The following is a 12,722-nucleotide window of genomic DNA, read 5'->3' on the forward strand; positions in this document are numbered from 1 at the left end:
GAGACAGAGACAGATAGAGAAAGAGAGAGACAGACAGAGGCAAAGGAAAGCTCAGGACTGTATTGGTTGGAAACATGTAAAAGAGGCCTTCATCCCGCAGTGGATAGACAATGGCTAAAATGATGATCTCACACACACACACACACACACACACACACACACACACACACACACATGATAGTTTGTATTTTTATTATATATATATATAATGATAATTTGTATTTTTGCAGATATATATATGCAAAAATACAAAATATCATCTATAACTAAAAGATGAAGGGGGAAGGAGTACGATGAGTGGTGAGGGGCCAGAGATGGGATTTGTTGTTCATCTAGCAACCACTTGCATCGTGACACTTCCCCATTGGAGCCTCAGGACAATATATAATGACTTTACTATTCAATTCAATATCGGATGACTCTCCTAATCAGTGGGGAAATTAGGTCACATAACAGTAGTATATATATTTCAAGAAATTCAATGTTTTGGACTGGGGCCTAATTATAAGATTTCTAAGTTTTTATATCTATAGGACATAGGGACATTTTTTTAAACTGATATACAAGAATGTCAGCTGCATAGTGCAGAAGAAAGATCAAACACCAGCTATCAATTTTTCTAATAGTTATTATCACTTGTATTTATTCATAATATTTGTCATAACCATAACCGTGATATGATGCAATTCTTTTGTGCAATTTTTATTTTTGTTAGATGCCTTGAACAGGCAGGATATAAAATAAGTAAAAGAATAAATAGCAGCGTGTGGAGAAAGGGATCTCCAGTTGCAAATAGCTTCTAAATTTTAGGAACTATTTGTGTTACAACATGCTTTGAAATAAATTCTCTGCGTTCCAAGGATTTTTCTCCCGTAAAGCAGCTGGCACTTGAAACAATTAATATTAAGCTGTAAAAATGTCAAGCACCCAAATTTAGCTTCCCTTATAGGGGTGCTCATCTGGCTCATATCACTGATCAAGTTGGATACTAGGCCATATTGGTCATAAATAGTTGCTAAAGTGTCCTTCCCTTCTCAGATGTCTAACAGCCTTTGTGAAGTTGGATTCCACAAGTGCAAATAATTATTCTGACTTCCCAAAGAGCTGATGGTCACTGTCTGCAAGTCTACTCAGGTTGGCAAATGTCTGCCTGGACATTGTGAAACTTTCTCCGGAATATTAAAAAAAGAAATAGGTGTTTTTCATAACTTCTCAGATTGTCTCTCCGAGTCATGGCATCGTCTTTTACTAGATTGAACTTGATCTGTTACATTGGGTGTCTGTCTTTGAGAAAGCTTCTGGAGGCAGCTCTTTTCATTTAGCTTCTGTGCCTGGATGTAAATAGATATAATGGCTACCGCCGGCAGAAAGAAGTCTTCTTTATCAGTAGTAAAATCCTTGGCCAAAAGGTTTGATCCTAATGCTTTACAGAATCGGCATGTCTCACGAAGAGGGACCTTTTTCTACTCTCTTTATTAAGGACAAATTTCTGCTCTCCTGAAAATAAATGTGTGTTGGCGGCTTCCGTCAGTCAGGAAATTTGTGCGTTGCTGACAATGTTCTGCAGGGGTTAGATTAGAAATCTGATCTATGGAAAGAAATATCGAACTCTTGAAGGAAAATGGAAGAAACTGGCAAGACACCACCTGCTGCCCCGTCAAAAACTTTAATGAGCTCTGATAGGAAGCTGGTATGTGCAGACATTAAAAAGAAGTTTTCTGAAATGACGAAGAATGGTGAACAACATAAACAAAGATTAGAAGGAGTTGAACGAGTGATCCTGGAGGTTCAGCAACATGTTGGTTCTTTGGAAGGGGAATTAAAGACTTCTACAGTCACTGATCCCATATGCAGGAAAGAAGCCCCTTATAAGCTCCTTAGAGTTGGTGGCAATTTGAAAAAAGATAGGCTAGAAAGTTGTTTCAGAATGCAGATGTTCTCAGAAAAAAAGGAAACACTGTTCAGCAAATGGAGTGAAAAGGTAAGTCCAGGGTTGCATTGCTGCTAGGGCCCTATTGTGTTTGTATCTTGTGTTGCTTGCTTGTTAACGATAGGAAATAATCTGACTTTACTTTTGAGAGTATTTTGAGAGTACGTAAAATTAGAAGCAGAATTAATAGTGCAAACAAGGTGTTAGCTGCTGTTCATTCTAGAAACCTTAATTAAAGAAAAAAATCCTTTCCCCATTGCCTTTGGCAACAAAACTCTTTTAAATTCAGTGTGGTGTAATTAGTCAAATTCTAACCAAATGCTACTTTTCAAGCTCTTGGAATATTACTGTATAGGACTTTTACTCCAAACTGAAAAATAATGTAAACTTATCTCATTCCAGATTTTATACCAAATTATCAAAACTTACAAGCAAATAAAAGACGGCAGTAACATTTAAAATTGAAATAATTGAGCTTTTAGGTATTATATTTTATTAAATGCTTGTAATCATCAAAACTGTCACTTTCTTTTTCCAGTCCCTTTGTATTTCTAATTTGCTTATAAGTTACACGGTTTGTAAAAGAATGACCACCCTATCTAGGTAGTCCTTGACTTACAACAGTTTATTTAGTGACCATTCAAAGTTACAACAGCACTGAAAAAAGTGACTTATGACTGTTTTCCCCACTTACAACTGTTGCATCATCCCTTTGGTCACATGATCAAAATTTGGATGCTTTGCAACTGGTTCATATTTATGACAGTTGCAGTATCCCGGAGTCACGTGATCACCTTTTGAGATCGTCTGCCAAGCAAACGTAATGGGGAAGCCAGATTCACTTAACAACCATATTACTAACTAAAGAACTGCAGTGATTCACTTAACTGTGGCAAGAAAGGTCATAAAATGAGGAACTAGAGGAAGAGAGAACATGTGAACCGAATGTTTAAACTGCTTATACTTAACCTAACCTAGACTATGATACAGTTTTACTTGTGAATTAGGCCATGAGGTAGTGAATGTATTTCTTTACTCACATCCCATTATTTTTTAGGTTCTACAAAGACCTAGAAATGTTCACATGATATAAGATTTAAAATGAAACAAAATTAGTGAACTTCAAAGAAAACTCCATCAGTATCTTCCACACTCACCCCCCAAAAAAATTTGGATTTCCCATGTTTAATATGTAGACCATTCTTACTTCAATCAATTCTGGCACAAAAATGCAATGGTAATATTTATTTTCTGGTACTGTTTTTATCTTGTCTCCACCATTTAATTTATTTAACATGAGAATCTATTACAAACTATTCACTATTTCTTACCAATGGAGTCAAAGGACCTTGGTGTGATTTAAATACATTTATTTCTTTAAAAAAAAACATAGCCATCCATCTTAAACTTGCATAATTCTGGGCAATGAACAATAGATACAAGATATCTTTCTTCCTCCTGGTATATGAGTACACCTCTGATCTCTAATTGGGGAAAAACAAATATGGCAGTGTTGCATAACTTTTATGGACAACAGGCGTCCTTGCTCATTCTCATAAAATAGCTATCCTCATTATTTTTCCTCATTATTTCCCCCCCCCCCCCATGGCTTGAAATCTTGTAACATTGTAGTAATCTCATGATAGCACATTCTTATCTGAAACCAAAAGGAGTGTATGGAAGAACACCAACAATTAGTGGGATTTGGCAGATTTTGTAAGTTGTTAATCATTTTTAAAAAGTATTTAAGAACTTGTTGGGGATCCACAGAACTCTACACAGATATCTTAGTCTAGAATCTTGGCACCCAAGGGCAATACATTAGCATACAGTATAAGAAATTCACCCTTAATATGTTTGGAGATAGCGATCCTATTGGTCTTTCTTTGAGTGTAAAGACCTGGCTCTTTTCCTGATCATTAGGCCAAAGTCGTGTTTGAGCACATTCTGTGGTACATGTGCATATTTTTACAACCAGCCTCAATTATGTTTTGGGTTTGAGGGCTTTTTTTTTCTTTGCATTGTATTTATTCTTTTTTTGTTTGTTTTTTACACTGCCTTGAGTCACAAGTTGTGAGAGGGTCATCTTTATAAATCTTTTAAATTAAAAATATAAATAAATCATTTTCTAGCTAGTTTCTTCTTGTATGGCAATTAAAGGTAAGGATTTTCTCCATTAGGGTTGAAGTTTTGTTTGCAGCCAAAATCTAAAAACTGGAGGGGGGGGGATAAAATAGAAAAGATTTGGGATTTTTTTTTTCTGAGTAATGGGTGTATAGGAGTAATAGCAGAATCTGGGGACAGAGTCAAAAGAGGAATCACCCTAGAGTCTTTACATAGCCACAAACAAACCAAGTCCAACTTCTCTTGAATTCCAAACTCCACCAATGTTTTCACTTTTATTCCAAGTCCTCATTTGTTTACTTTGAAGTAAATCAAAAGTAATTTGGGGGGCTGTATACTATGTGTTCAATATAATTTATTTGGCCCTCCAGATCTGCCGAATGATTGATCTTTCCTACTCTCCATTTCTTTTTCCTTTCCACCATCCAGTAACCTATTGCACATATTCTCTTGGTACCCATTTTAAGTGGTATCATTGAGAAAACCTAGTCTTTCCAACTTTTCTGAGAAGATAGTTGTAGTGAGTTGTAGTGAAGCCCCTTCAGTTTATATCAATAGGATGCCATTGATATAAACTGAAGGGGCATCCTAAGATTCAGTCTGTGAATCTGCATAAGAATATTGTCTCTGCATTTTTTGCATTTCTCTGAATGACATATAAGAATGTATCTCCCTTCCATACTTCTTACAAAACTACTTGAATTTATTTTTGGATAGGTAGAATATGATTAAGATCTTTGGGTTTAGGTTGCTCTTGTCCTTTGAAATCATTATCAGCTAAGTTAACAGGTGATGTTTATGTAAGCTAGCCAAAATACATATTTAGTTTAGGGACAATATGTTCTTGCATATAATATATTTATCTTTTCATAGCGTCAGTCTAGATTTCTTTAAATGAACAGCTGGTAGGACCAGCAGATTTTAGCTATGCTCTGCCTACCCTGATTTAGCTTTACCCTGTTCCTCTCTTAATCCAGGCCATTTATATATAATCATTTTTAGCCAATGGTTTATGCTTGTGATTGAAAGCACAATTACTCTAGAATATGATTTTTAAAAATCATGACATGGATTTTTCTAGATAAATATCAGCTTCCTTTTTAATTTGGACTAAGACATTAAGAATTTTAATGCACATGCTTTCAAAAACATGTACATTACTTCTTACTTCTAAAGTATTAAGAAAATAATGATGTATTAATACCACAGTTTGAGCCAGTAAATTCAAGGCAAAATAAACTTTAATCTTTGCAGGTATGGAAGGCTCATATCCACTGCCAGTTCTCCTGGCTCCTTTAACGCCAAGACTGGCAAATGTCAAGGACAAAATGTCCGCTCAAATTATGAAGCCCTAAGCAAGGAAAATACAATTATAATTTGGATATTGTTGAGAGGACTGAGCAATTTTCTATGCTAGATTTCCAGGGAAACCAGGATGCTTTCTGTCTCTGTGGGATCAGGCCCAAACCTGTGCTAGAAGAGATAAGAAAGTGCTGATGGTTGAAAGTGTAAGTTGTCCAGGCCTCAGATGAACCTTTGTAGGGTTGGAGCAATATTGCATTTGCCCCATCATCTAGTTAAATTTTAGGAACACTGAGCACTGTGAACCGGCACAGTTGTTGGGCGATACATTCTATGCTGAATTCCCCACAGGAAAATTCAGTTTTCTTCAGCTGTGGTGAATTATTTCCATGCTTTCCAGTCACTAGCTATCGGCCAATGCTATTCTAAGCCATTTCTGAGAAATGAGACTGATTCATTTCCCATTCATTTCCAAATATGCAAAAGTGGAAGAGCACATGATAAATGGTTTCTCTAAGTCAGGGGTCCCCAACCCCCGGTCCGTGGACAAGTACTGGGCCGCAGCATGACAGCAACCGGTCCACACAAACAAACAAAGCCCCATCCGTGGGATGCAGGCAACACACAAAACCACGCCCCCTCTGGTCCACGGAAAAACCTCTCTCCATAGAACCGGTCTCTGGTGCCCAAAAGGTCAGGGACCTTTGCTCTAAGTGCTTGATCTAACATCACACAACGAAATTGAATGGGATATTCTAGGATGGGTGATAGTTGCCTTCCTCTGGTTTTCTGATACAAAAACCTTAGTAGAACTTCTTTCAAATTATATAGCTCTTACTGCAGGACAACTCTCATCTTTTTCGATACTGCCATACTGACTAGAATGGGTGAAGTTGGAGTTAGTGAAGTAAAGCAGGGTCCCCAGCCCCTGGGCCATGCCCCACTACTGGGCCATGGGCTATTTGGAATTGGGCCACATGAGTGGCTGGCCGGAGTGCTCATGCGCACGTGCAGCTTGGCTTGCATGAGCAGCGGGCTGGAGGGCAATTGCACCAACCCACTGCTCACATGGATCATGTTGCATGCGTGCATGTGTGTCGGCCTGCCACTCAACTAAGGGCTGTGCACACGCACACATATGAACACCAGTCTACTGCTCACGTGGCCCAGTTCTCCTTCCAGCCGGGCGCCGCGCCACAAAGGATGGGGACCTCTGAATAGAATCATTAGTTGTTTTCTTTTCTTTAGGACTATTCATCTAAGCAAATGCATCACTTTAGGACTATTCATCTAAGCAAATGAATCATTTATCAAGTTTCGTAAGTTTCAATTTATTGGTCTTCATCACCTCTGTTATGGTGATCTAGATACTAGTTCCATACACCCATTGCTTCTGTTTTCTTGAAATAAAAGATGGAGAAATATAGATTATCAATATGGAAAAAAGGACAATTCCTACCAGCATGGAGGATAGACAATTGCAGCATTGCTCTCGGGTAACTTTTCTTATTGTATCTGATTTGTTGTTTTGGATATTATTGTATTTGTTCTGGCATGTTATTGTTAATCACTCCAGTTGTCCATATAAAAGGGAAAGATCTGCGCGAACATGAAACACAGTTAAAGCTTAATGTCGGCAATAAAAATGCATTTTAATAGAATCCAGGGCCAATTTAGCTATCCTTAAAAGGGGGGGGGGAATCATTGGCTCCATCCAATAAACCACAGCTGGATTTACTAAACATGCATCTGTATAACGTTAAGCAAAACCAGGTTATAATTCAGTTCTTAAATAATAAGTGAAAGTTTCTCTCTAATGCTTCCCAGCTGGGCTTGTCTGCTTCTTTTGCAGAGACCGCCTGTCAAGTTAAGGCCTGGTATTTGCTATTGTTCAGAGTACAATTGGCAATTAGAATCTCATCATCCACTTCACAGGGAGGGGGGAAAAAACAGCGGTTTCCCAAAGTAACTACTGAACATTTGGAGACATGCTCCAAACTGAGTTGCAGTTAGATACCTGTCTCCTTTCAATAGTACTTATATTTTTGTGCTCACCGTATATTCAGAGGGACTGCTTGATGATTCAAAACAAACAAAAGCATCCTTGAAACTTTTAAAAGAAGAAAAATCATGGACGCAGTTTTTAATTTGGGTGAAGTTTAGATTGCATCTTTTACTGGATGTGGTAAGGCTGGAGAAAGATATATGGATGTCTTTCGTTTCTTTTTTCCCTGGTGGGTGCTCCACTTAGAAGTGATTGTTCAATATTCTTTCAGTATTGACACTTTTAGTAGCCTAACAGTTCTTTGGCTTTTTTTTCTAAATCATTTATTACCCAGTGGGATTCCAGACATGGTACACCATAGATATGCAATTTAAAGACAAAAATAATGCAAGACAATAAAATAGCATAACAGCCTCCCTATTTAAAGTGTCTGGGCAAATAAAGGATTGCTTTAACATGCTATCAGAATAATTACAGCGGGGTCCCCAACCTATGGTCCACGGCCCGGGATTGGGCTGTGGGCTCTTGGCCAGCAGGCCACGGAAACAGCTGGCTGGTGTGCGCACACATGGGCGCACATTACCTCCACTTGCACTAGCGCCCGCAGCCCCATTTGTGCATGCGCATAGACATGAACGGGGATGCTAGCATGGGGCAGTTGTCCGCAGTCCATTTGTGCATGCACCGCTAGCCCTGGTGGTTTGTGCAGCCTGTTCATGCATGCGCGAATGGGCCACTAGCTGCCATGTGGGTGCGCGGCTGTTCACTCATGCGCACGGTGCCAGTGCATTCTGCATGTGCAAATGGGGCTGCGAGTGCCGCACCAGTGTGTGTGGCCCTGTGTGCGCACGTGCACCAATTTTGAAGCTGCTCTCCTTTCCTCCAGTCCTCGAGCCCGGAAAGGTTGGAGACCTCTGAATTACAGTGTTGGGTGCCAGTTGCACTTGGTCTACTATTACAAATGTTCTCTCTTAGGATCCTTTCATTTGAATGGTTAAATTCAAATAAAGGTGTAGAGAGTTATAAAGTTGATCTTAGAGAAGAAATCCAGAGGCCATTGAGGAAACACCAAGTATGAAGAAATATACATTAAGTCCAGGGAGGTGGGAGAGTGTCACAAAGAGACTTAGATTAACCTCCTCCCTGACTCCCAGGGTTACAGGTGGGAGGTGAAGGGACAAAGAAACCTGGAAGGTTATATCACTGCTCTCAGTAAAGTCGAGTTCTATTTATTTATTTATTTATTTATTTATTTATTTATTATTTCAATTTGTATCCCGCCCTTCTCCCGAAGGACTTCTAGTCTTTGCTTGAAATCTTTTTCCTGATCTGGTCTACCTTGATGGGATAACCGAACCTTTTCAAGCCATCCTGAGATAAGAAAATTATATCAGCCATTTAAAAAGGCATTTTAACTTAATTTTTAATTATTTCGAGAACCCAGAATATGCTGTCTGGATGCAAAGGGAGGTGGTTATGAGTTCTGTGTTGCTGATTCACGATCTAAAATAAAAATAAGATTGGAAGAGGAGCTTCACAAAATTTCCTTAAAGTATCTGAATCTCTCTGGTCTTTTTGGATTGACAGTTCATTGAATTCAGAGCCAACGTAGTATAAGATGTTATACTAGATCTAGAGAAATCCACGCTGAAGTCTTAATTTAACCATGGCTGTCGGTAGATGACCATAGGCCAGCCACTCTCTTTTAGCCCAACTAATCCCACAAGGTTATTATGGAGATAAAATGAAGTGAGACTCTTCTTCTCATCTATATTGCCCTCAAATCCCAGATGGGAAATAAATTTAGCGAATGAAAAAAAAAATGACTGTGGTTAACAACATGCATGGCTTTGATGCCATGACAATTCTCAGCAAGGACGGCCTATTGATTCTGAATTGAAACATGAGCATTGACTATGCAAGACATAAAAGGACAAAATGTGTTTAGCCTTATCCAAGGACGGTACTTGCACAATATCCAAACACAATATTGTGCTTATCCAAGCACAATTCATACAATCTGGGATACTTTTGCAATGCCTTTTGCTTACTTTGAGATATAGTGCCACAAAGACCTTATGCAAAGTAGTCACAGGATTGATTTGGTTTACATAATGTTAATATGTAGAGACAATCAAGGACATTCTATGAGCCTCTTAAAAGGTCCTGTTAAATCTTATCATTCCATCATCGTCTTTAGTGGATATTACCTCTGGGCTTCTATCGATATAAACAAGAGTAAATTTTAGGACTATAAATGCAGAAGAATATAGGCAGAAACACCAGAAAGAGGAATGATGGACTTTAGCAACTCTTACAAAATTCATATCTCAAATAATACCTCTTTATTATAATTGTATATGGTTTGGTTACTGGGTTACTGGGAAGACATGAATGCATCATGAAAGTACTTGTATATCAACAGTCATGGTATTAGATTGGTTGAGATTTATATATTAAACAGTCTGAAATAATTACTCAATTAATCATAACAGTCAGTGTAATTAGTAATTAATATTGTAGTTGTTAATGGATTGCTACAATAGCTGAATGTCACATTCCAATAATTCTCTGAGGGCACTTTGATGTACTTACTTCATTGCAGACAGTATAGTTGTTGTAAATACACATATACACATGCAAACAGAAAGTCTAATAAATGCAGATGAGCTGAAGTTATAGAAAAGTTCATTTTGATGCTTGAGTCAATCTGATGGAATCATAAAGGACCAAAGACCAAGGAATTGCAGAATCACAGAGCTGGAAGATATTTTAGAGGTCAACTAGTTCAACCCCCTACCCAAAGCAGGTGACCTTATAGCATCCTGGACAAATGGCTGTCAATCTTTTCTTGAAAAGATGGAGCATCCATAAATCCAGGAGGCAAGCTGTTCCATTGATTAATTGTTCTCACTGTCAGGAAGTTTCCCCTTAGTTCCAATTGGATCTGCCTTAACAAGCTTCCACCCATTGCTTCATGTCCTGCCCTCAGGTGCTTTGGAGAATATGTTGACCCCCTCTTCTCTGTGATAGCCCTCAAGTACCAGAAGACATCTATCATGTCACCCCAATCCTTTTCTTCATTAGGCTAGACATACCTAGTTCCCTTAGCCATTCGTTATATGGTTTAGCCTCCAGACCCTTTATCATTTTTGTTACTCTTCTCTGCACTCTTTCCAGGATCTCAACGTACTTTTTGAATTGTGTGACCAGAACTGGATACAGTATTCCAAGTGTAGCCTCATTAGTGCAGTATAGAGTGGTACTATCACTTATCGTGATCTTGATGCTATCACCCTGTTGATGCAGCCTAGGATTGCATTAGCTTTTTTTTAGGTGGCTGCAGCCCACTGCTGGCTTATATTTAAGTGGTGGTCCACTAGGAAACCAGTATTCTTTCATAGTTGCCACTGTTAAGCCAGCATTGCCTATTCTATGTCTGTGCATTTGGTTTTTCCTGCCTTACTTTTCTCACCAATGAACTGCACCTTGTTGGACAGAATGTTGGAAAGAATTTTATGATTAAACCTTCATAAAAACATTCATTGTAGAGCTTCTGGCACTAGGGATAAAAAAAATCAAAGAGTTTCAATATGTGAATTAAAAAAGAAGAAGGAGATTGAATATTATAACACTGTCAGATTAGACTTGGTGCATAAAGAGGTGATTCAAATACCTCTTTAAAAAAAGAAGTCAGATGTTCATAAAATCTCCCGGTGAATTTTGGATGGAATCTCCAATTGCTGCTAATGGTATGATAATTTACGTCTAAAGCTGCCTTGATCTCTAACTCCTGCCTTTTCCAGAGCATGTTTATTCAAGTAATCATATCCAACCATCAGGTCAAGCTATGGTAGATGGGAAAGAAAATGGCATGAAATTTAAAGGTAGCTTTGCTGTCTTGGTTACTTTGAGAACACTTTGCTCTCACAAGAATTCAGGCAAATATTATGCTCCAGAAAGAACAGCCAAAAGGACTTACAAAAAGAAGATCCTGTTTATCATGGCCCAATGCTGGTTCCCCTTTGAAAGGAACCTGCTTCACAGTTGCCAGATCGGGACACCTGAGAGAAAGTGGTAATTGAAAGCAAACATTTTGTACAGCAGCCTCTCCCAGCTTTCAAGCTGCACAAATGACCTCTTCTCTAGTAGCAGGGCATGCTAGCTGTGGAAGATGGGAGCCCTCTGAGAGAATGTGTACTCTAGTCTGAAGGATCCAAGGATGGGATGGGATGGAAATGAAGGGAAACATTCAGAAACTGCACCATGAATCTCAATAGAAAAGCAGGTCTTTCTGGTATAAAAATGAAGGCTCAGGGGGGAAAAATGGAATTCTAGCTTAGCCTTTTCCTTGATACAGCAGTAGTCTCGGGCAAATGCACACTCTTAATCAGAACCATACAAAATAGCACAAAGATTTATTAGCTGGTTAGTAAGGTATAAGCCTAAATTGCCTATTTAAACATTAAAAGATAAATTGCCTATTTAAACATTAAAAGATAAAAGATAAATGAAATATGCCATTCTATTCTCCTCCCAATAATATGCTCCCCTCATTACATGTAATTAATTACATGTAAAAAGCTATTAAACATGATTAGCGGCTAAAGCAGAATGGTTTTACTATCTCTGAAAAGATGGCAAAAAGGAGTTTAAATGAATATTCCCTGAGAAGGAATTCTAGAGTCATTACAAAAAATAATGCCTTGTTTCTCATCGAGTTGTACAATGGTATTTTGAACCTCCATGATTTATCATATTGCTTGACCACTATGGAGGGGATGTTGTGGGAGGGGGAAATACTTGAGACACAAACTATTTAGACACCTCTTGAAAATCTTTTCAGACAAAAATTATTTTTAATGTATATATAGGAAACAGTCATAATACCTCTTTGATGAATTCATCCATTACTCAATCATGGAAATCTCTTTTATATGTGTGTGTGTGTGTGTGTGTGTGTGTGTGTGTGTGTGTGTGTGTGATTTTAAGTAGCTCTTTAACATAATTATGCACACTTCCACATTTGTGGTCCCTTTTATAGTGGGAAATCACAGTTAATTTCTTTGCAAGTAATATTTTCCACGTGTTGTGCTGTTTTAATCATTCTTTCAGTGGGGTAGATACCATGATTATATAAAGCTCAGTTTTAGCTTGTCTAACTTGGAAGTGGATCGTCCCTTATTCAGCATTTGTATGGATGCTACAACTTGAAACATTTGTAACTTGGATTTATGCATGTTTACTGAGGATAATTTTTAATTTTAATTTTCTATTCCTGCTGAAATGTTGGCTTATAATTAATTTTATTGCTGCTATTTTAGTATCTGTGCCTAGTAGGTTTTAAAACTGATTATTTGT

General features: G+C 38.1%; 1 protein-coding gene across 1 annotated transcript in view; it reads left to right on the forward strand.

The window, feature by feature from the left end:
* The first annotated feature begins 1,350 nt into the window (after window positions 1-1,350).
* Window positions 1,351-12,722, forward strand: part of MYLK4 (myosin light chain kinase family member 4) — a 36,415-nt gene continuing 25,043 nt past the window's right edge. Inside the window, exons 1-2 of the mRNA XM_029283590.1 lie at window positions 1,351-1,436; window positions 1,618-1,981. Of these exons, the coding sequence (XP_029139423.1) occupies window positions 1,351-1,436; window positions 1,618-1,981 (450 nt within the window). The remainder of the gene's footprint in view (window positions 1,437-1,617; window positions 1,982-12,722) is intronic.

This window comes from Protobothrops mucrosquamatus, unplaced genomic scaffold (genome assembly GCF_001527695.2).
Source record: "Protobothrops mucrosquamatus isolate PMUCROS unplaced genomic scaffold, P.Mucros_1.0 scaffold_6, whole genome shotgun sequence".
NCBI lineage: Eukaryota > Metazoa > Chordata > Lepidosauria > Squamata > Viperidae > Protobothrops > Protobothrops mucrosquamatus.